This window comes from Durio zibethinus, chromosome 20, assembly GCF_047325235.1.
Source record: "Durio zibethinus cultivar Kanyao isolate XHJ-2024 chromosome 20, ASM4732523v1, whole genome shotgun sequence".
Lineage (NCBI taxonomy): Eukaryota > Viridiplantae > Streptophyta > Magnoliopsida > Malvales > Malvaceae > Durio > Durio zibethinus.
The window spans coordinates 9,787,595-9,806,103 of record NC_143181.1 but is presented as its reverse complement, the minus strand read 5'-3'; the positions used below and the strand labels follow the sequence as shown (position 1 = coordinate 9,806,103).

General features: G+C 33.7%; 1 protein-coding gene across 1 annotated transcript; it reads right to left on the bottom strand.

The window, feature by feature from the left end:
- Positions 1-63: 63 nt before the first annotated feature.
- Positions 64-17,998, bottom strand: LOC111315766 (Ikzf5 (DUF668)). Its single transcript, XM_022917765.2, has 13 exons — positions 17,725-17,998; positions 16,808-17,432; positions 7,085-7,410; positions 6,846-6,938; positions 6,663-6,753; positions 4,999-5,092; positions 4,295-4,392; positions 3,988-4,057; positions 3,460-3,563; positions 1,380-1,496; positions 1,143-1,219; positions 921-965; positions 64-841 (listed from the first exon to the last, which is right to left on the bottom strand). Exons 2-13 carry the CDS (start codon positions 17,135-17,137, stop codon positions 331-333), a joined length of 1,956 nt encoding a protein of 651 aa, XP_022773500.1. The 5' UTR covers positions 17,138-17,432; positions 17,725-17,998; the 3' UTR covers positions 64-330.
- Positions 17,999-18,509: the final 511 nt, after the last annotated feature.

The following is an 18,509-nucleotide window of genomic DNA, read 5'->3' as shown; positions in this document are numbered from 1 at the left end:
TTTCAACAGGTAGACGAGAGATTTATAATTATTATGAAATGATGGTAAAACATTCTGTACATATAGAACTAAAGAGAAAAATATTTCCTTGAAATCAGTTTAATCCTAGAACAGTGAAATTCCCCTTGAACAATACATTTATCATCCCTGGACAGGACTTTTCACAGACAGAAAAATAACAGCTTGTATCGCTCACATCTGCTTAGCAACTCACCAAAAATATCGCCAATCGCAAACAAATTTAGCACCCTACACAGAAAAATTCAGCAGATGGTCCCTTTACACAAGCAAAAGGGCCTCTTTGCCTAGGAATCTCAATTCAACATATAATTACAAACTTCGAAGTGTGTCCACCCGATCAATGACATCCAATGCCTTGATCCGATCAATATCAAAGTCGATGAAAGGAACTGAAGATAGCCTCCGAATAGGGAAGGGATCTTTCTTAGTTTCACTTGTCGGGGAGTGGCTACTGCTTTTACTCAACCTATGGTGCTTGCTTAACCTAGTTCTTGCAGTGTCAAATTCCTGGCTCTTACTTATTCCAGGTGTTTTTCTCCTCTTACTCACATCCCGGAGCATCTCTTGGTCTTCCACTGTCAAAATTGGTGATGGGGACTTCTGTGTTGATAGTTGAATTGTCTTCTGGTTAGGGGACCTGATTGGGGACTTCACAGGAGATCTGGTTCCACCATTGCAAGACCTTGCTTGGGTAACAAGATGGTGAAGCCACACTACCAGATCAAGAATATAAACTTCAGTTTTCTCCTTATCCGCATGGTGTAGCGTTTCAATCCTGAGCAAGTCAGTCTGGCCAGCAGGTTTACGGTTCACTTCAGACCTGAAAATTTACCACAAAAGCTGAGTAACAAAAAGCATTAACACCAAGGAAAGAAAAACCATCTAAATTCAGAAGTTACCCGGTGTTTGCCCATTCTCCAACCCAGCCAAACCCATGATGAGCCCTAGTTGGAACAATTTAGTACAATAGAAACAAGGATGAGTAATTGGAAAATTAACTTAGAAGAAGAAGAACAACTAGCGGGCAATGACTTCAGGGATGGAATCCAGACCATGCCTTGTGAATGGAAATAACAAAATGTCAATCACAAAATAAGCTACTGTGAGGGAGAGCCATTTACTTGGTTGTATTAGTGGCAATGGGAACAAGCCACTGCAATGTTTTCTCCATTTCAGCTTTAATCTGTGGGACAGTTAGCTGCAAAGAAATTTTGAGAATGTTAGTCGGTGGATATTACAAGTAAATATTTCCAACAACAGGCTTCCGGCTAACAGCATTGTCCAAATCCCAAAAGAACTATGATAGATGAGTAAGTAGTAAGTAATATTTCAAGCATCAAAATTATCAAAAATCACACCTCTTCCTTTATCTGAAATGACTGCAGTCTGGGACGTAGAGCAGACTTTATAGTAGGTGGCAGTCCTTGGTATAATGAATCCCTTGTATTACGGGGAACAGAACTTGATCGAGACACCTGAGAAGATTTGAGTTATGAACTGATCAAAACCCCCGTTGTTGCTGAATAGAAGCATATATATACATATATGTATATATATATATATATATATATATATATATCAAAATTTTGAACATTTTTATGCTTTGAGAGGAAAAAATAGAAAAGGAAATCTCCCAAAGCTCCAGTACCGATTCTTTGGATGAGGTTCATATTCAAATAAACATTCATATGGCTACTTGTACATTTATCTAGGAAGAGAAAAATCATAAAGACTCCAGTGCACCGCATTTTATCATAAACACTCCTAGCAGACTCATAATTATGCGCATAATCATGAGCATATACTAGATATTTTAATCCCATATTTTCTTGAATATCCAAAACAGGTTCTTTACAGAGTACCACAAGAAAATCCACATCATTTTGAGGAAAGAAACAAGAGGAGCTCTAGAGACCCAGAACAAGCTACGCATCATCCCCTCCAGAACATATTCGGTAGTGGCATCATGATCTTTCCAAGCCATGCTAACAAAAGGAAACCATTAATTATTCCCTAGCCACATTCCTTATTATTATTAAAATTTCCTCATTAAATATCAAGTTTCAAATGCAATGGAGAGAAAACTTCACAAAACAGAAATAGAATAACTGAGCATTGATTCCATTATCTATAGCATGTTAACTATTGTGTGCACAGATTGTGCCACACAAAATATTAGTTGGTCCATATTCATCATATGCCTAAAATGTTTATCTGACTTGGAATGATAAAAAAGCCAACCTCCACATATAAAATAGGCTAGTGAGGTTAAAATCACAACCAACTCTCCATTTCATAAAATAGTCAACACAGATACAAATTATCCAACTTCTTTATGTTTCAAGTTGATTCCTGCTAGACATCCATAATAATTTAGGGACTATGAAACATAACATACTACATGACAAATGTACGTCTGTTCACTTGAAAGCTAGAAGACTGCCAAATGCTTAGGCCCATTCAAGGATAATTTAAAAGGAAAAATATCCAAAGACAAGCAGACCTGCTGAATACAGCAAAACCTGTTTAATTAGCAAAGCTTATAGCGTAGCAACAGAACTACTTTCCCAAGTAGCTGCTGATGATATAGACTTCAAGAATTCCAGATTAAAAGCTTCTTTTGATAGGTTTAAAATCATCAAAATACATAGAAGATACATAGTAGTCATTTCAGGAAGTAAACCACCGAAACCACATATTCTTTAGTTTGGATAACAGCACATTATTGTATCTTTACATGTGAACTATTGTAGACAAGGAAACAAGTAGTTTTACTTGTTATATGTACAACAGTGCTGAAGAGAAACCATTAATTATCTTTAATTCATTGCAATAGTGCTTGGAAATGTAGTCCACAATTTTGTTTTTTCAGTTAGGTTATGTTAAGCATCAAACCCAGAATCAATTGGTTATATGCACAACCTGAATATAAGGCCTACAACAAGCTCTAAACAAATGTAAGATAACACCACTAAAATACCTAGAACACTTATAAAGCTTTTATCAACTTTGGTAAATGAATTCATCAGGTCTGTTGCTGACTTTTCTCCAGTTTCTCTTTTCTCTGTTTGGGGTAATTTTCTTGATGTTATTGATTCCTTGAATCAGAATACTACTAAAGTTCTTCACTCTTTCTTTCTTTTTTTTTTTTTTTTCTCTGTAGAACTTTCTTGTAAATTTCTAGTCACCCCTCAATGATGATAAGTAAAATGGTAGAGCAACAAAAAGCATGAATGCTCTTATGGTGTATCACCAAGATTGTAATACAAAGTGTTCACCATCCTAAATCTCTAAAAACAATATGTCCACTCAAAAAGACCACCAAGGGATCAATTCTGTCATACTTTCTAAGTCTTCCAGAAATATACCACCACAAATTAGAGGAGAAAAAGAAAAAGGGTAAAGAAAATCCAATTTGGAAGAAAATGATAAACTTACAAGAGTATCAATTTGAGTAATAATATTTGCATAATGCAACGCAAGACCAGCTGACCCCAACATTTTGTGACTGCTGACTGAACCTTTAACAGGTTTATCACCATCTGCAAGGTCAGAGGCAAAAACCAACACTAATAAATAAATAGAACAAATAGCTAATTCTGTGTTTCTAAGTGGATTATAGGTTTAAGCATGTGCATGAGCCATATGTATGTCATCTTAATAGATGTAAATAACAAAAGAAGATAGATTTCCTTGCAAAACAAAAAGGAAATAGCCTAACGCAAGGATCTAGATTTCAATGGAAATCAATTTTCAGCATTTTATCCATCCTCAATTTAAGAGGAAATTAAGAATTTCCGATTAAGTAGGAGAAGTTATAATTTATTAAAGCTTCAATGATTTGCACAGGTCACATTCTTAGCTCAAGTTTAATAAAAAAGCGCAACTAAATATTAGCCTTCACAAATTCTACCATAACATAATTCCATTTCCAAATGTTTTGAGTTTGATGTTTTAAATTCTTACCAGCACTGCCAAATGCCTCATGAATCTCCAAGTGCAAGAAATGAACAATATCTACGAGCTTTTCCATGACCTATGAATAAAAGATATAAAACTTCCTTCCACTACATATATATATATATATATATAAAGTAACTTCAAAATTAAGTAGCAAAAGACACTGGTAACATTATGTACAAGTTTAGACGCAAAGTCCACCATGAAAAGACAAAAAGGATGAATAACAATAACAGATTTTTAGGAGTTCAGCGTAAATTTTTGAAAAACACTAAATTAAAAAGAAAATGCGTAGAGCTTTACTAACTCATACCTCTTCCAAAATCTTAGACCAAAGAGATTTTTTCTTCAAACTTTTCACATGTTTCTTTTGACTCTTTAACTCTGCTCTCAATATCGCAAGGCTGTCTCCTACATGTCAAATTAAAATAATAATATTAAAGGGAAGGGCTTACATGACATTAGCTATATTCCATAACATTATGAAGGAAGGGCGAAAAACTTAATGTAAAACACTTTCATCCTTACAAGAAATAAGACAGTAAATAATTACAGCTGAGCAATGTCTTAGACATATAAATATCCATTCTGACTCAAGCTGCCTCTGAAAACAAAGGCAGCAATACAGGGCTGGGCCCAACAATGAAATATAGGATTGACTGCGGTCCACCAATCTAAAATATGAAAGGTGGAATGAGTTTAAAGGAAACAACGAGATTCATATAGAACTTCACAAGGAACTTTGCAAATGAAATGTCATTAGAATGAGCGCTAACATGCCTGAGAAGGCCCATGATAAAGCTACCAGTCCCTTAAAACTAAAACTGAATTGGCCTTATAGGATTTTGAAGAGATATGAAGAAAAAGAAATTGTTACTTCTACATATATGCAGTTTTTTTAGGTTCAACACAATTCACCATTTTAATCTAGAAATACAAATTAGAAACACCTTGTTAACCTAGAAGTATGCTCCAGAAAAAGTAACAATTCTAATAGAGATCCAAACAACAGGTTACCCCTTTGAGCAGCATTTGAATTATCCTCTTCCTGAAGCTTACGTCGATAATCTTGTTCAAATCTGTCCAAGGCATGCAGCTCATGATATAATTCCTAAAAATAAAAATAAAAACAAAGTCATCTCCTTAAATGGTTAGAGATAAGATGTCAGTTTCAAATCCAGAAACAATGAATTGAAACATTATTCATATGCCTTCTTTTATAAGAAATGCATTGGGACATTAAAGTCAAAAGCATAAAATTTTCCCACAATTGTGTACTCTCAACCAATCTAAATAGCATCTGTCGCCTCTTTTTTGTTCCTACAGCCAATCAGCTTAAACTATCAATTCCCAAATAAGTCTACAAGGTAACTCTTCACTCACAGAAAACACCTAGTTGCACATACAGTTTGCAACTTGCATGGAGCCCCAAATCACTCCTCACTAGCCAATTATCAAGTAGACATGACAGTTGGTTTTTCAACTTACCAGCACATGGAGGCTAGAGTTCCATGTCATACAGGACTGATACATTAAAATAACAAATAAAACACACTAGGCTATTAAGAGGATGAATACAGATTTCTCTCAAACCTTACACAAATCAACAGAAAGTGGAGTTATACCATTGTCAAGGTACATTTTAAAGAGGCAAAGCTGCTATAAGAGACAAAGAACTGCCTTAAAATGCAAAAATAAAGAAGCACATGGTCAAGCCTGTAGGGCATTCATTCCTCTATGGAAGCATGAAAACTAAACCTTACAGGATTTAGGTTGAAAACTTATATCTTTTATATTCCTTTGAAATCATCACTGTTTAGAGCTTGTCATCTAGTCTACACCAAGGTTTTGTGGTCAAAATTCCTTTAAACCACTATTAAACTATCCAATATAGGTAATAAGGAAAAAAGCAGCAAAAGACAAAATTTCACAAGTGGATGCAAAATGAGGTAGCAATGCAAATAATTTATGATTATGAGGAGAGGCAAGAAGGGCATTCTCAAGCCAATGGAAATTAGTAAGAGTTATTGGCAAATCTCTATCAAAAAGATATCTAACAATGACATGAATCAACAAAGAACTGGAATAGGTAGAAAGATTTACACTTATAGATGCCAGAGACAAGATAAAATGAAAACCACATAAGCTGTCTCCCACAAGTTATTCTAGGGCCTTGATGATAACAAATCAGCTGCCAGCTATATTTTTGAAGAATTTTCATATAGTCACTATTCAACATGTGATGGGATCAAGGTACTAAATTTTGATCCATCATTATCAACAAAGATCTCACTTCGCAAGATGCATTCACATGGTCAAATGCAATAGTACAAAATGGCATCAACATAACTTTAACAAATTTCAAATACATAATTTCAGAAGAAAAAAATTCTGAACTGTACCCTGTTAATCATAACATGCCTAGCAATTATGATATCTACCCACCAGCTCATATTCAGAAGAAAGAACCAAAAAAAAAAAAAAACCCAAAAGCCAATCCCTTTGCCATATGGTACACAGTTCATTCAATTTCTCCAAACACAAAGGGACAAAAGAAATCTTTTCTCCACAACTTAGTACAAGATGGAAGATATGGAATCATCTTTGTTTAAATAATATAATCTTAGACTGCAACTTTTGAGAGAAGCTTTCTCGTTATAACAGTATAAACTGATACTTACAGCAGTATAATGAACCAAAGCCAGCAACTGTTGCATTATTGTCTCTGCTTCTTCCTTCAATTGCTTTTCAAGTGTATGTTCTGAACCCAACCTGAAAATTATAAAAGATAGTGCAGAAGCAAATATTAGAATCTTAATCTAATTTCATAAATAAAACTTAAAAAGAGACAGCTGCAAAATTACTTTTCAAAATAACGATCCAAATTGTGCCACTGAGGATCTTTACAACGATTGCCAAAACGTACCACCTCCCCAGAAAAAACTTTTAACTCTTCCCTGTTGGAAAACAAAAAAAAAAAAAAAATGAAGTAAAAATACCCTCTCATATTATTAGAGAACATAACCACCATTTTACCATATTAACAAATTGTATAACAAAAGAATCATTTTCAAAGCGATATGGCATTTTCTGCATTATCCACCTCTTATCAGCAGCTGCAATCCTCAGGAGTTCATCCATGTCTCTTGATATTAAATTTTGCACTCCTGATGACAAAAGGACCACTTCTTTTAAATTTCTAATATTCTCCTTAGAAAGCGATTGCATCAGATTGGCACCTTTAACAATTGTATTTGCAACTTCAAAAGCTAGAATTGATATTTTATTCCCTTTTGTCGTTACCCCTGAGGTAAAGCCACTGCTGAGATTCAAATTCGTCATGCTACTACCAAGGGTGTCCAAAACCTCCACTGCCTTTCCAAGCCCAGCAGTACCAGCTCTACCTAAAAGTGAGCTGACCTCAGAAACCTGCAAAAAGAAAGCGACCAATTAATCTTAGAAGTGAGTTTGGTGGACGATACTCATCAAATAAAGTTTGTTGCAACCTAACAAAAAAAAAATTGTAATAGTAGAACCAGAAGCATCACTCTTTGCTCTAAACTCAGCAGGGAGATAAAAACCAGCAATTAGAACGCTAGAATCCAAAGCATTACAATATTAGAACAATAATCAACAACCTCACTTTTCTCCCTACAAACATGAATTTCAGAAAAATCAGCAAATTTCCATATTAAACAAGATCCTTATCATAGTTTTCCACATGGTTCAGGGGCAACCTTCTATATTTCTAATAATTTCTTCCTCATTGCCCTTCCACTCGCACCAAATAATAAAATTCTCAATCTCAATCCTAGCAAATAAAAAGAGCTTAGGCACATCTATGATTAAGTGTGAAAGCTTCAATCCATTCTATACATATTTTAGAAAAATGGAAGTTATCATGACTGTGCTCATACTCTGGACTATTCAATGACATAGAAAAAGATTTTTTTCAGATACAAACTTGAATTGTTTTAGTGAATACTTCAGAATATATATAATTTCATTTTAATTTTGTTTTCCAAATCCATTAACACCGATCACAGAGAAAAGATTTGTAAAATGCTCGCCCTAATTATGGTGAGTAGCTTTTCAAAAAAAAAAAAAAAAAGATATCCCAATAGCCCCTTAAGGCATTTGTCAAAAGGCCTCAGTCCTCACCTCTATCAGGAATCACAAATTTTCACGAAGTTACACCAAAAGACCCAACAGTTTCAGTGTTCTAAGGTTAGATATGCTTCCATTAAAATGCAGCATTTAGGAAACAGATATCAATGATACAATCCACAGTTAAGGAGAGAAGAATAAGTTAACACCAAAAACAGCAGTTAGAAAATGTGAATTGTAGTTTGTTAAAATGACAGAAACATAATGAGTTTCACTGCATCAAGCAGTCAGGGATTTTTTCCATCAAAGAAATCATTGTGATTATATATGGTAGACCCCAAAAAGATAAGTTACCATACCACCTTGTGGTTCTGATATAGTAGGTTTCATTAGCGAGTGGATGTTGCATAATCACTAAGTGATTACATATAAATATACCCCCAAAAACAATTCAGCTTCTTTGACAGACATCATGCATCAATATAGCTGTGGAAATCTAATCTTCATTATTACTTGATTAGTTGATTTTATCTATTTTAGTTAAGTCTTTTTAGAATAATAAGTGATTTGAGTAATTACTCTAAATCCATTAGATATTTTCCTATTATGTGTAGAGAGTAAATTACTCCTTTGATTAGCTGTTTTGATGCATGAAAATCTTGGGTTTTAAAGCCGAGAATATTCAGTTTTTAGCCTATATATTTTCATGCAATTCTAGCATTGTAATAAGAAAAATATATAAGAATAAAATAGTTTTATTCTAGAGATTTCTTCATGGTATCAAAGCACGATCTAAACCTTTGAAAATTTTCACTCGGAGTCCAACATGGCCAGCTGAAATGAGAGCCCGGCGTCGGAGGTTACCTCTAACCCTAGAGCTAGCGTTTCTCAATCACTGCAGAACATTACTATTCCTATTCGAACAAGTTCTTTAGTACAAAAAGGTAATTTTCTAAGTGCCTTGAGTGTAAAACTAGAGAAATAAAATTCATGAGTTGCGAATTCAGGAGCTTTAGACCATATGACTAGGGATGCATCTGTATTTAGAAAATACAACCCATGTCATGAAAACTTCACAATTCGAATAGCTGTTGGGTCACTTTCAAAAGTAATCAGTACAAGTTCTATTATCATTTCCAAAGAAATAACACTTGATTCTGTTCTGTTTGACCTAAATCTAAGTTACAATCTACTGTCTATAAGCAAACTTACAAGAGACCTTAAGTGTGTTACTAAATTTCTTCCAAACATGTGTGAATTTCATGATTTGGATTCGAGGAAGATGATTGGCAATGCTAAGATGTGTATAGGACTCTATATCCTAAGAGCTAATGATTTTGAAAGACAAAATCAAAAGACCTCTTGTGTGGCTTCATCTTCCAGTAATAATAAAGATAGTACTATCATGTTATGGCACTATTAGTTAGGTCATCCAAATTTTTTGTACCTCAAAATGTTGTTTCCCTCATTATTCAATCAAAATCTTAACAACTTTCAGTGTGAAGTTTGCCAACTATCCAAACATACTCGTACCACATATCCTAACTAGCCTTACAAACCATCCCATCATTTTTCAATGATACACAGTGACATTTGGAGTCCCTCAAGAGTAAATAACATTATTGGCTCCAAATAGTTTGTCATGTTATTGATGATCACACCAGGGTTACTTGGGTATTCCTTATGAAGGAAAAATAAAAAATGGGCCCGCTATTCCAAAACTTCAACAATATGATCCAAACTCAATTCAAAACCAAAATCCAAGTGTTGAGAACCGACAATGGAAAAGAATACTACAATTCTATTCTTGGATCATATCTAATGAAGCATGGTATAATTCATCAAAGCTCATGTGTAGACACTCCTCAACAGAATGGTGTTGCTGAAAGAAAGAATCAACATTTGTTAAAAGTTGCAAGATCCCTAATGATGGCTGCCTACGTACCTAAGCATTTTTGGGGTGAGGCTGTTCTTACTACTACATATCTTATAAATAGAATAACTTCTCAAGCCCTGAAATTTCAAAGCCCTTGCCAATCCTTTCTTAGTTTCTATCCTCACCTTCAAATCATCTTTTCTATTTCAATTAAAGTGTTTGGATGCACTGCATTTGTTCTTACCAGCCAACAAAACCAAAGCAAATTAGATCCTAAATCCATCAAATGCATATTTCTCAAATACTCCCCTAAACAAAAAGGATACAAGTGTTACTCACCAGTAACAAAGAAATTCTACCATTCCATGAATGTTTCCTTTTTTTAAAATCAACGTTACTTTCCCAAAACTACCATTTAGGCGAGAATCCAATCACATATGAATATCAGCTTTGGGACGATCCTATTACCGAACCCCCAAACACTTCTCAAACTCCTTTTCACGTCCAAAACATCCAACTAGATCCTCCAAGCCCAAAGTCCACACAAGGGAAAACAAACAAAGAATTGATTGTTCATTCAAGAAGATAAAAAACTTAGACGGATATAGTAGAATGTACAACTTCAAAGCAAAACCAAGAATCCAAACCGATTCTAGAGATACTTGAAGCCAACACAAGTAACACTCTTACTGAATCTTATTCAATTGAATCTTTTGATGATCTTGATCAACTGATTGCTCTAAGAAAAGATGTGGGATCATGTACTTAACACTCAATCTGTAATGTGGTTTCTTATGAAGATTTATTTACCCAGTTATTGGGCTTTTGTTACCACACTAAACAATATGCAAATTACCAATAATATTCATGAAGCACTCATGCAACCAAAATGGAAGATAGCTATTTTGGAAGAAATCAAGGCCCTAGAAAAGAACAAAACATGGGAGATTTCAAAACTACCCAAAGGCAAATATCAAGTTGGGTACAAATGGATTTTTATTATCAAGCACAATGCAGATGGACGTATTAACAGATTCAAAGCTTACCTTGTTGCAAAAGGATTTACTCAATCTTATGATGTTGACTATGAGAAGACATTTGCTCCAGTTGCTAAGCTTAATTCAATCCAAGTGTTATTATCATTGGCAGCAAATCTAGATTGGCCATTCCACCAACTAGATGTCAAAACGCATTTCTTAATGGCGACCTAGAAGAAGTTTACACGGAAATCCCTCCAAGATTCAAAAACCAAGCCAATTTTGGCAAGGTATGTAAACTTCAAAAGTCTTTATATAGTCTCAAACAATCCCCACGCGCATGGTTTGATAGACTAACAAAAGTGGTAAAGAAGTATGGGTTTTCACAATGCCAGACCAATCACACCATGTTTGTCAAACATTCACCTGAAGGAAAAACAGTCATTCTTGTTGTCTATGTGGATGACATTATTCTTACTGGAGACTATGTGGAAGAAATTAGCAACCTCAAGAACCTCCTAGCCAAAGAATTTGAAATCAAAGATTTGAGACACCTAAAATATTTTCTTAGCATGAAGGTAGCTCGCTCAAGGAATGGCATCTCTATTTTACAGCACAATTATATCCTAGACTTACTAAAGGAAAACGGAATGCCTGGATGCAAACCTACTAACACCCATATGAACACAATGAATAAGGTAGGAATGGAAGAAGGAAATCCACCAACAGATAAAGGCAGATATCAAAGACTTGTTGGAAAACTCATCCACCTCTCTCATACAAGACTAGATATCGATTTTTCAGTTAGCACAGTAAGCAGATTCATGAACAACCCAACCGAGGAACACTTGAGGGCTGTGTATCGAATCTTATAATACCTAACAGTGTGTTTGGATTGAGTGGAGAGGAAGGAAAGGAAAGTAAAGGAAACCAAATCCCCATTCCCTTGTTTGGATAAATATTTAATTTAAAGAAAGGGAAAGAAGTGGAAACTAAATAACCCTTGGTTTCCCTTGTAAATCCAATTTTTTTAATACCCCAATTTGGAAGAAAAGCTAGGGAAAGGAAAGTTGAAAAACTTTTTTTTTATAAAAAGACTATTATGTCCATCTTTTTATTAATACTAAAAACCTAATAAAAAAAACCTAAGCAGATCACAATCATCCTATAATTTTTTCAAAGCCATCTCTATTTTCAAAACCATCTCTTTTTTCAATTAAGTTTCATATATATCTTCCAATATAAAATTTTTTTATAATTTTTTGGTGATTTGATTTTGATGAATGGTTGAATATAAATAGATATATTTTTTGTGTTTATGAGATGTCAGACTAGGTCAAAATTCATTAATGCATATTTGTAAAACATCTTCATGTTTCACTTGATTAAAAACCATTGATATAGCAGCAATTGTGAGACCAGACAAGATAGCAAACATATCATGGTCCAAGAATGCTCTAAAATCACAAGCAAAGAAAGGTTATAATTGGAAAAAATTATTATAATGAATCATTTCCTTTCTTTTTCACTCTTTATCCAAATAATGATTGTTAGAATTCCTTTCCTTTCCTTTATTAATTTTAATTATCCAAACAAGGGTTACATGTATCCTTTCCTTTCCTTTAAAAAACTTTCTTTTCCTTTCCTTTCTTTTATTAATATTTATCCAAACATAGCGTAAAGAAAAGGGTTATTTTTTAAGAAGACATCACGCCAAAATGTTTAAGTTTACACTGATGCTAATTGGGCTGGATCCATTATTGACCAAAGATCAACTACTAGTTATTGTACCTATATGTGGGGAAATTTGGTTACTTCGTGAAGCAAGAAAAAATTTGTAGTAGCTAGAAGTAGCGCGGAAGCTGAGTTTAGAGCTATGTCTTATGGCATATGTGAGGGAATTTGGCTGAAAAGATTGCTAAGGGAGTTAAAGGTCTTTGCAAAAGAATCCATGAAGATATTCTGCAACAACAAAACTGCCAGAAGTATAGCAAAAAATCCTATTCATCATGATAGGACCAAACATGTAGAGATTGATCATCACTTCATCAAAGAGAAGATAGAGGAAGGAATTGTTAGATTAGTTTATACTCTCACATGCCTCCAAACTGCAAACATACTCACCAAAACTCTCTCGAAACAACTTCGAGAATCTAAAGTCCAAGCTGGGCATGATTGACATCTACCACCTAGCTTGAGGGGGAGTGTGGAAATCTAATCTTCATAATTACTTGATTAGTTGACTTTATCTATTTTAGTTAAGTCCTTTTAGAATAAGAAGTGATTTGGGTAATTACAACAAATCCATTAGATATTTTCCTATTATGTGTAAAAAATAAATTACTCCTTTGATTAGCTGTTTTAATGCATAAAAATCTTGGATTTTAAAGCTGAGAATATTCAGTTTTTAGCCTATATATTTTCATGCAATTTTAGCATTGTAAAAAGAAAAATATAAAAGAATAAAATAGTTTTATTCTAGAGATTTCTTCAATAGCAAACATAAAAAATTAAAATATGATAATGAAATTATAAGAAAAAAAATACAATCGCACTGACACTTATAGCATGTCCAGAGTAGCAACATAAGCTTCGATTGTTTCATTAATATCATCATAAAGCCATTTGAAATTACTTCAATTTCCCACTCCCACCCCCACCCCCCAAAAAAAAAAAATCATATCAGTGTTTCCCTCGTTAAATTTAGCTCAAATGGTTTTAAAATTCTTGGATGCTCTGGTTATCAGAACATAAAGCCCTAGATCAGGAGTTTGCTTCCAAAGTAATGAGAAAACTATTCATCTTATGCAGAAGAAAGTCTTTCCTGAAACTAATAGTTGGTTCCTAATTGCTAGTCCAGAAGCAAAAGACAATTTTTTCAGCTCAAATCATACACCACCACTCCCATTCATAAATATTTATTCCAGTAGCAAAAGACAAAATTTCTCAGCTACATCATATACAATTACTTCCATTTAAACATGAATTTTAACATAGATTATGGCAAAGATAAAGAAACTCAGACCCGCACTCTAATCCAGCCACCACTCAGACATTGCAAATTACAAAATCATCAAGGCAATATCTTACAATAGAATTTCTCAAGTCTAGACTCAACTTTAAATCTCTGATGCTCAAGTTTGGGCTCCTACTAATCCATTATTTTTTCCCACTCACATGCAGCATAATTCCACATGGTCCAATAATGGATACTTGTGCAACTTCAAAAAAGGCCACGAAGAATTGTGTGTGTGTGTGTGTCACAAACCCCCTAACAGAGTTAAATACAGTACGTTTCTATAGATATGTGGGAAGACTAAGTTTTCTAGCAGAAAGAAAGACTTTCCATATCATGCAATATATGAAACTGCACAAATATTGTGTTTGTTGGGGATCACAAGTTTTCTAGCAGAAAGAAAGACTTTCCATATCATGCAATATATGAAACTCCGTAAATATTGTGTTTGTTGGCAATCACAACATGTATTTCAAATAAATTTTGTAGAAGTAACTTCAGCTCTGAAAATATAAGAAAGTTGCAGGCCCAGTTTCATTTCACAGGAAACAGTGCAGAAATTGGTTATGGATTATGCATTAAGTCATATATTCAGAGGCAAGCAAGGCTCTGGCTACTGAGTTTTGAGCATTTAAGTATCAAGATACGCAGAAAATGATTGTAACTAAGTTGAGAATGTTGCAGCAGATGTGCCGATATACAAGAAAAGATCAGAAATGGTTGCAATTAGAAAAGTATGGAGGTAGCAGAAATTTAGGACAAACTGAGGACAACATATTTAAGGTGGTCCAAACATGCTAGAGTGAGACAAATATCTACAAATGCTCCTATTGATTTTAATGGAAAATTCACAAATTGAAAGAAGAGTGAGACCAAAGGAAAGATAGAAGGAAAGTATTAAAAAAGGAATTTTCTCTTAATAATCTTACTTAGGATATGATCCTAAACATAGCACAATGGTGAGATCAGATCCATGTAGACAACTAAGTACTTCTTGTTGCTAGTGTTGCTCCAGCTCTTCGTTGTCCATGAAGTACCCATGAGCAAAACATCTAAAGGGTTTGGTTATGGAGGCCCAAACCTCCAAAAATAAGGAAAAACTTAGAAAATTCAAACTTACCATGTTGGACACATACCCACGTTCAACACTCACCCCAAGTCCCAGTAACATAGGTTTTTGCTATTGGATTAAGATAGGACTTAATTTCAAAATCTAATCCATTTAAAATTTAGGAAATTTTCACAGAAAAATTACAGAAGTACTTCCAACAAAATGAGAAAATTTCAAAATACATCCTTCTAAATGTTATGTTTTTTCTAAAGGGAAAGAAACTATGAACATCATTTTCACATTCCTTAAAAGCAACATTCATTCAAGGAAACAAAAATTCAAAAACACAAACAAGAGTCCCAAAATAAGTGTATTAAGAATAGAAATCAGTTGGAATCCTCAAAGCAAGTAGTTTTTATTTTAGCTTTCGAATTTTTTATAATTCTAAGCGCTAACCATTCCTTTAGTTTCACTGCATCTTTTTGCACTTTCGAAACCACTAGCCACTCTTTAGTCGTGTACTGGAGTTCAAATCCTCAATGAACATTAAAAATTAATTCTGTATTTAAAGTTCTCTCTGAATGATATGACAGTCTATAAAGAAGTGTTTATGCTACACTTTTTCCTTATCTATTCTTGATTCAAGAAATATATATTTTGAGCTTATTGATGCTTATGGAACATATCCTCTTTGGATTTTCCTAAAACAATTTCATGGAACCGAGGAAACATTTGACCCACGAAAAGAGAGAAAGAAAACATAAATAAGCATCCAGAGAGGATATGATAAAAATGTGTCTCAATAAGTGCACATATGCATAATCCAAATGAAAATAGACTAGTTTTATGCCCTTGATCATAAAATATCTAAAATTTATAATACATTCATTTTTACAAGCATCTCCTTGCACAAATGAAAAAAAAATAGTCTAGTTTGCCTCAGTGAAACCTAGTGAAAACATATTCTGATCATACAGAAATAGCCATAGACACCAAGATAAGGTTCAGAAGCAGTAAATATAACAGAGAAAGAAAAGTAATAGTCATTAACAACAATATAACCATATATTCTTATCTCTAAAAAAGCATGCATTCAAGCTTTTACCCCTTTCTGAGGATAGCTAGCATAGAGACAAAATGATAAAGCCCAATAAACAACATCTCTTGGTTACACAGCTGCTTCTCTTAGTCTGTCACTTAAATAACTCTTTGTCCATCTTTAGTTGTATTCTTTGTTGTCACAAATTGTACTCTGCCAAATATCAAAAGTCAAAACCTATCCTGGTTCCTACATCTAGCAAACAGCTATTGACCCAGAGATGAAAGGAGGAAAACAGACAGCCAATTTAACCACAACCAACTAACTCATTCATCATCTTGGAAAGAAAGAAGAAATTTATATGGCTTTGACTAAAGAGGCGTTCAATTAACACTAAAATGGACAGCTCTAAGAATAAGCTCGTAAACCCCCTTTCAGTCATCATGCACTTTCACCGTAGAGAACAAGAGCAGCAGAGAGAGAACAGATAAATTCCAGGCAGCTACTCATGAATATAAATCTTAACATCCTATTGTAATCTCCCAACACCTTCTGCATCAGTTTCCTTCCAAGTAAATAAAACCAATTAACAAAATAGTCTACTCCAACACAACATAAGCACCTATGGACAAAACAGATAATTGGGACAAATTTAAAACCAATTAAAAACAAAGTCTACTCCAACACAACATAAGCACCTATGAACAAAACAGATAATTGGGACAAAATTGTAGAGGAACACATTGGGACTTGAACTTACCTTTGCAACAGCAGCCTGCTTAGATTTGGTTGATCTAGATTTATTTGATAGTGCCCTTGACAAATGAGGAATTCTATCATCAATATCATCTGGACTCATACCATATGGAACTGTACTGATCTCTGGAAACGAAAAGGGTTCTCGTAACTCCTTGTCTGCATTATCTGAATTATCCTCAGGGAGAGGATTTGAATTGGTGTTTATCCGCGTGGGCAGTTCACGGGTCTGAAAAACGAATCCAGGCACTCGACCAATATGGCCATTAACATGTGGAAAGCCTCCACTGGGAGCATTATCTAAAGTGGATCTCCTCGAGCAAAGCCCACCCATTTGTGTCGATAACCGTGAATTTTATACTTCAGTATTGATTGAAATTTGCCATATAAAAGCCAACAAGCTCTCAAGTATGTACAAGAACAAAGACAGTTTCCTTCTTTTATCAAAACAATCTAAAAATCTAATCAAAAGCCCCCCAACTTTTCACAAACTGATAGGGCCCTTAGCTACTTATTGTATCATACCAGTCTAAACCTAGAGATATAAAACCAAGCCCCAGCAAAGCATTCACAGTACCAATTTTGATTCATAATGAAGCTCCAGTCCATTAACACCAAGTCTCACCATACTGTAAAACAGCAAGAAAACAAGCATACCCATGAATACAAATTCCAAATAAAGAAGCAAAGAATGAACAAAACCCAGTTCACAGCATCTATAGAAATAAGCAAAAGACAAATCAGTAACAAAAACAAGTAAACGGATTTTGACTATGCTGACTAAAACAAAGAAAATCCAGAAAGCAGGCAAATACCCAATTAGCAAAAAAATAAAATAAAATAAAAACTTTGAGATTAAAACACTGCCCAATATAACCAAAAAGAAGTAATTTAAATCCAAAAAAAAAAAATAAAGCTTACCAGGTGGGGAGATAGAGAAAAGGGTTGGATCTAAGAAGAGAGAAAGATTATAAGAGATGCTGGGTTCTGTTGTTTACTAACAAAGATACAAACTTTACAAAGAGAATAGAAAGAAAAGAAAAGAAATTTCTTTAAATGATGGTGATGTTAAGAAGAATAGATCAGTAACAATAGCAAAAACAAGAGAAAAAAAAAAGTCTTTAAAAAAAATTGTGAGAAAATTACAATGAGAGGGGGACTGGAAGAGAGAAGACTTCTCTTCCTAGGGGGTGTCAGTCAGGGCAACTTGATAGTTTCTCTCTTTATTTTGTCACTGCTAAACAAACAAAACACACTCGTTTTAGTCTTTTTACATCGAAAGAACAGAGAAAAATAAAGGGAGAGGAAATGGTCAAAAACTCTTCTCCTGAAAAAAAAAAATCAACTTGTTTTTTTAATTTTTTTTAGAATTATTATTTTTAAATATGATTTATTTATTTATTTTGTGTTAAATATATATATAAATAAAAAATATTATATTATATTTTTATATTCACATATTAAATATAAAATATATTTTTTATTTTTATTAAACTTATATATGATTTTTATTAAAATTTTAAATCATAAATTTTATATTTTTTATATTATTTTTGTATCATATAATGTTATAGTATTTAAAATTATCAAATTTATTTTTTTTCATATAATTAACTTTTAACCATTTTTTTTCAAAGACTTACTCATCTTTTAATTCTGATTCAGTGCTAATATTATATAAACAAAAAAAAATTCTAATTCAATTA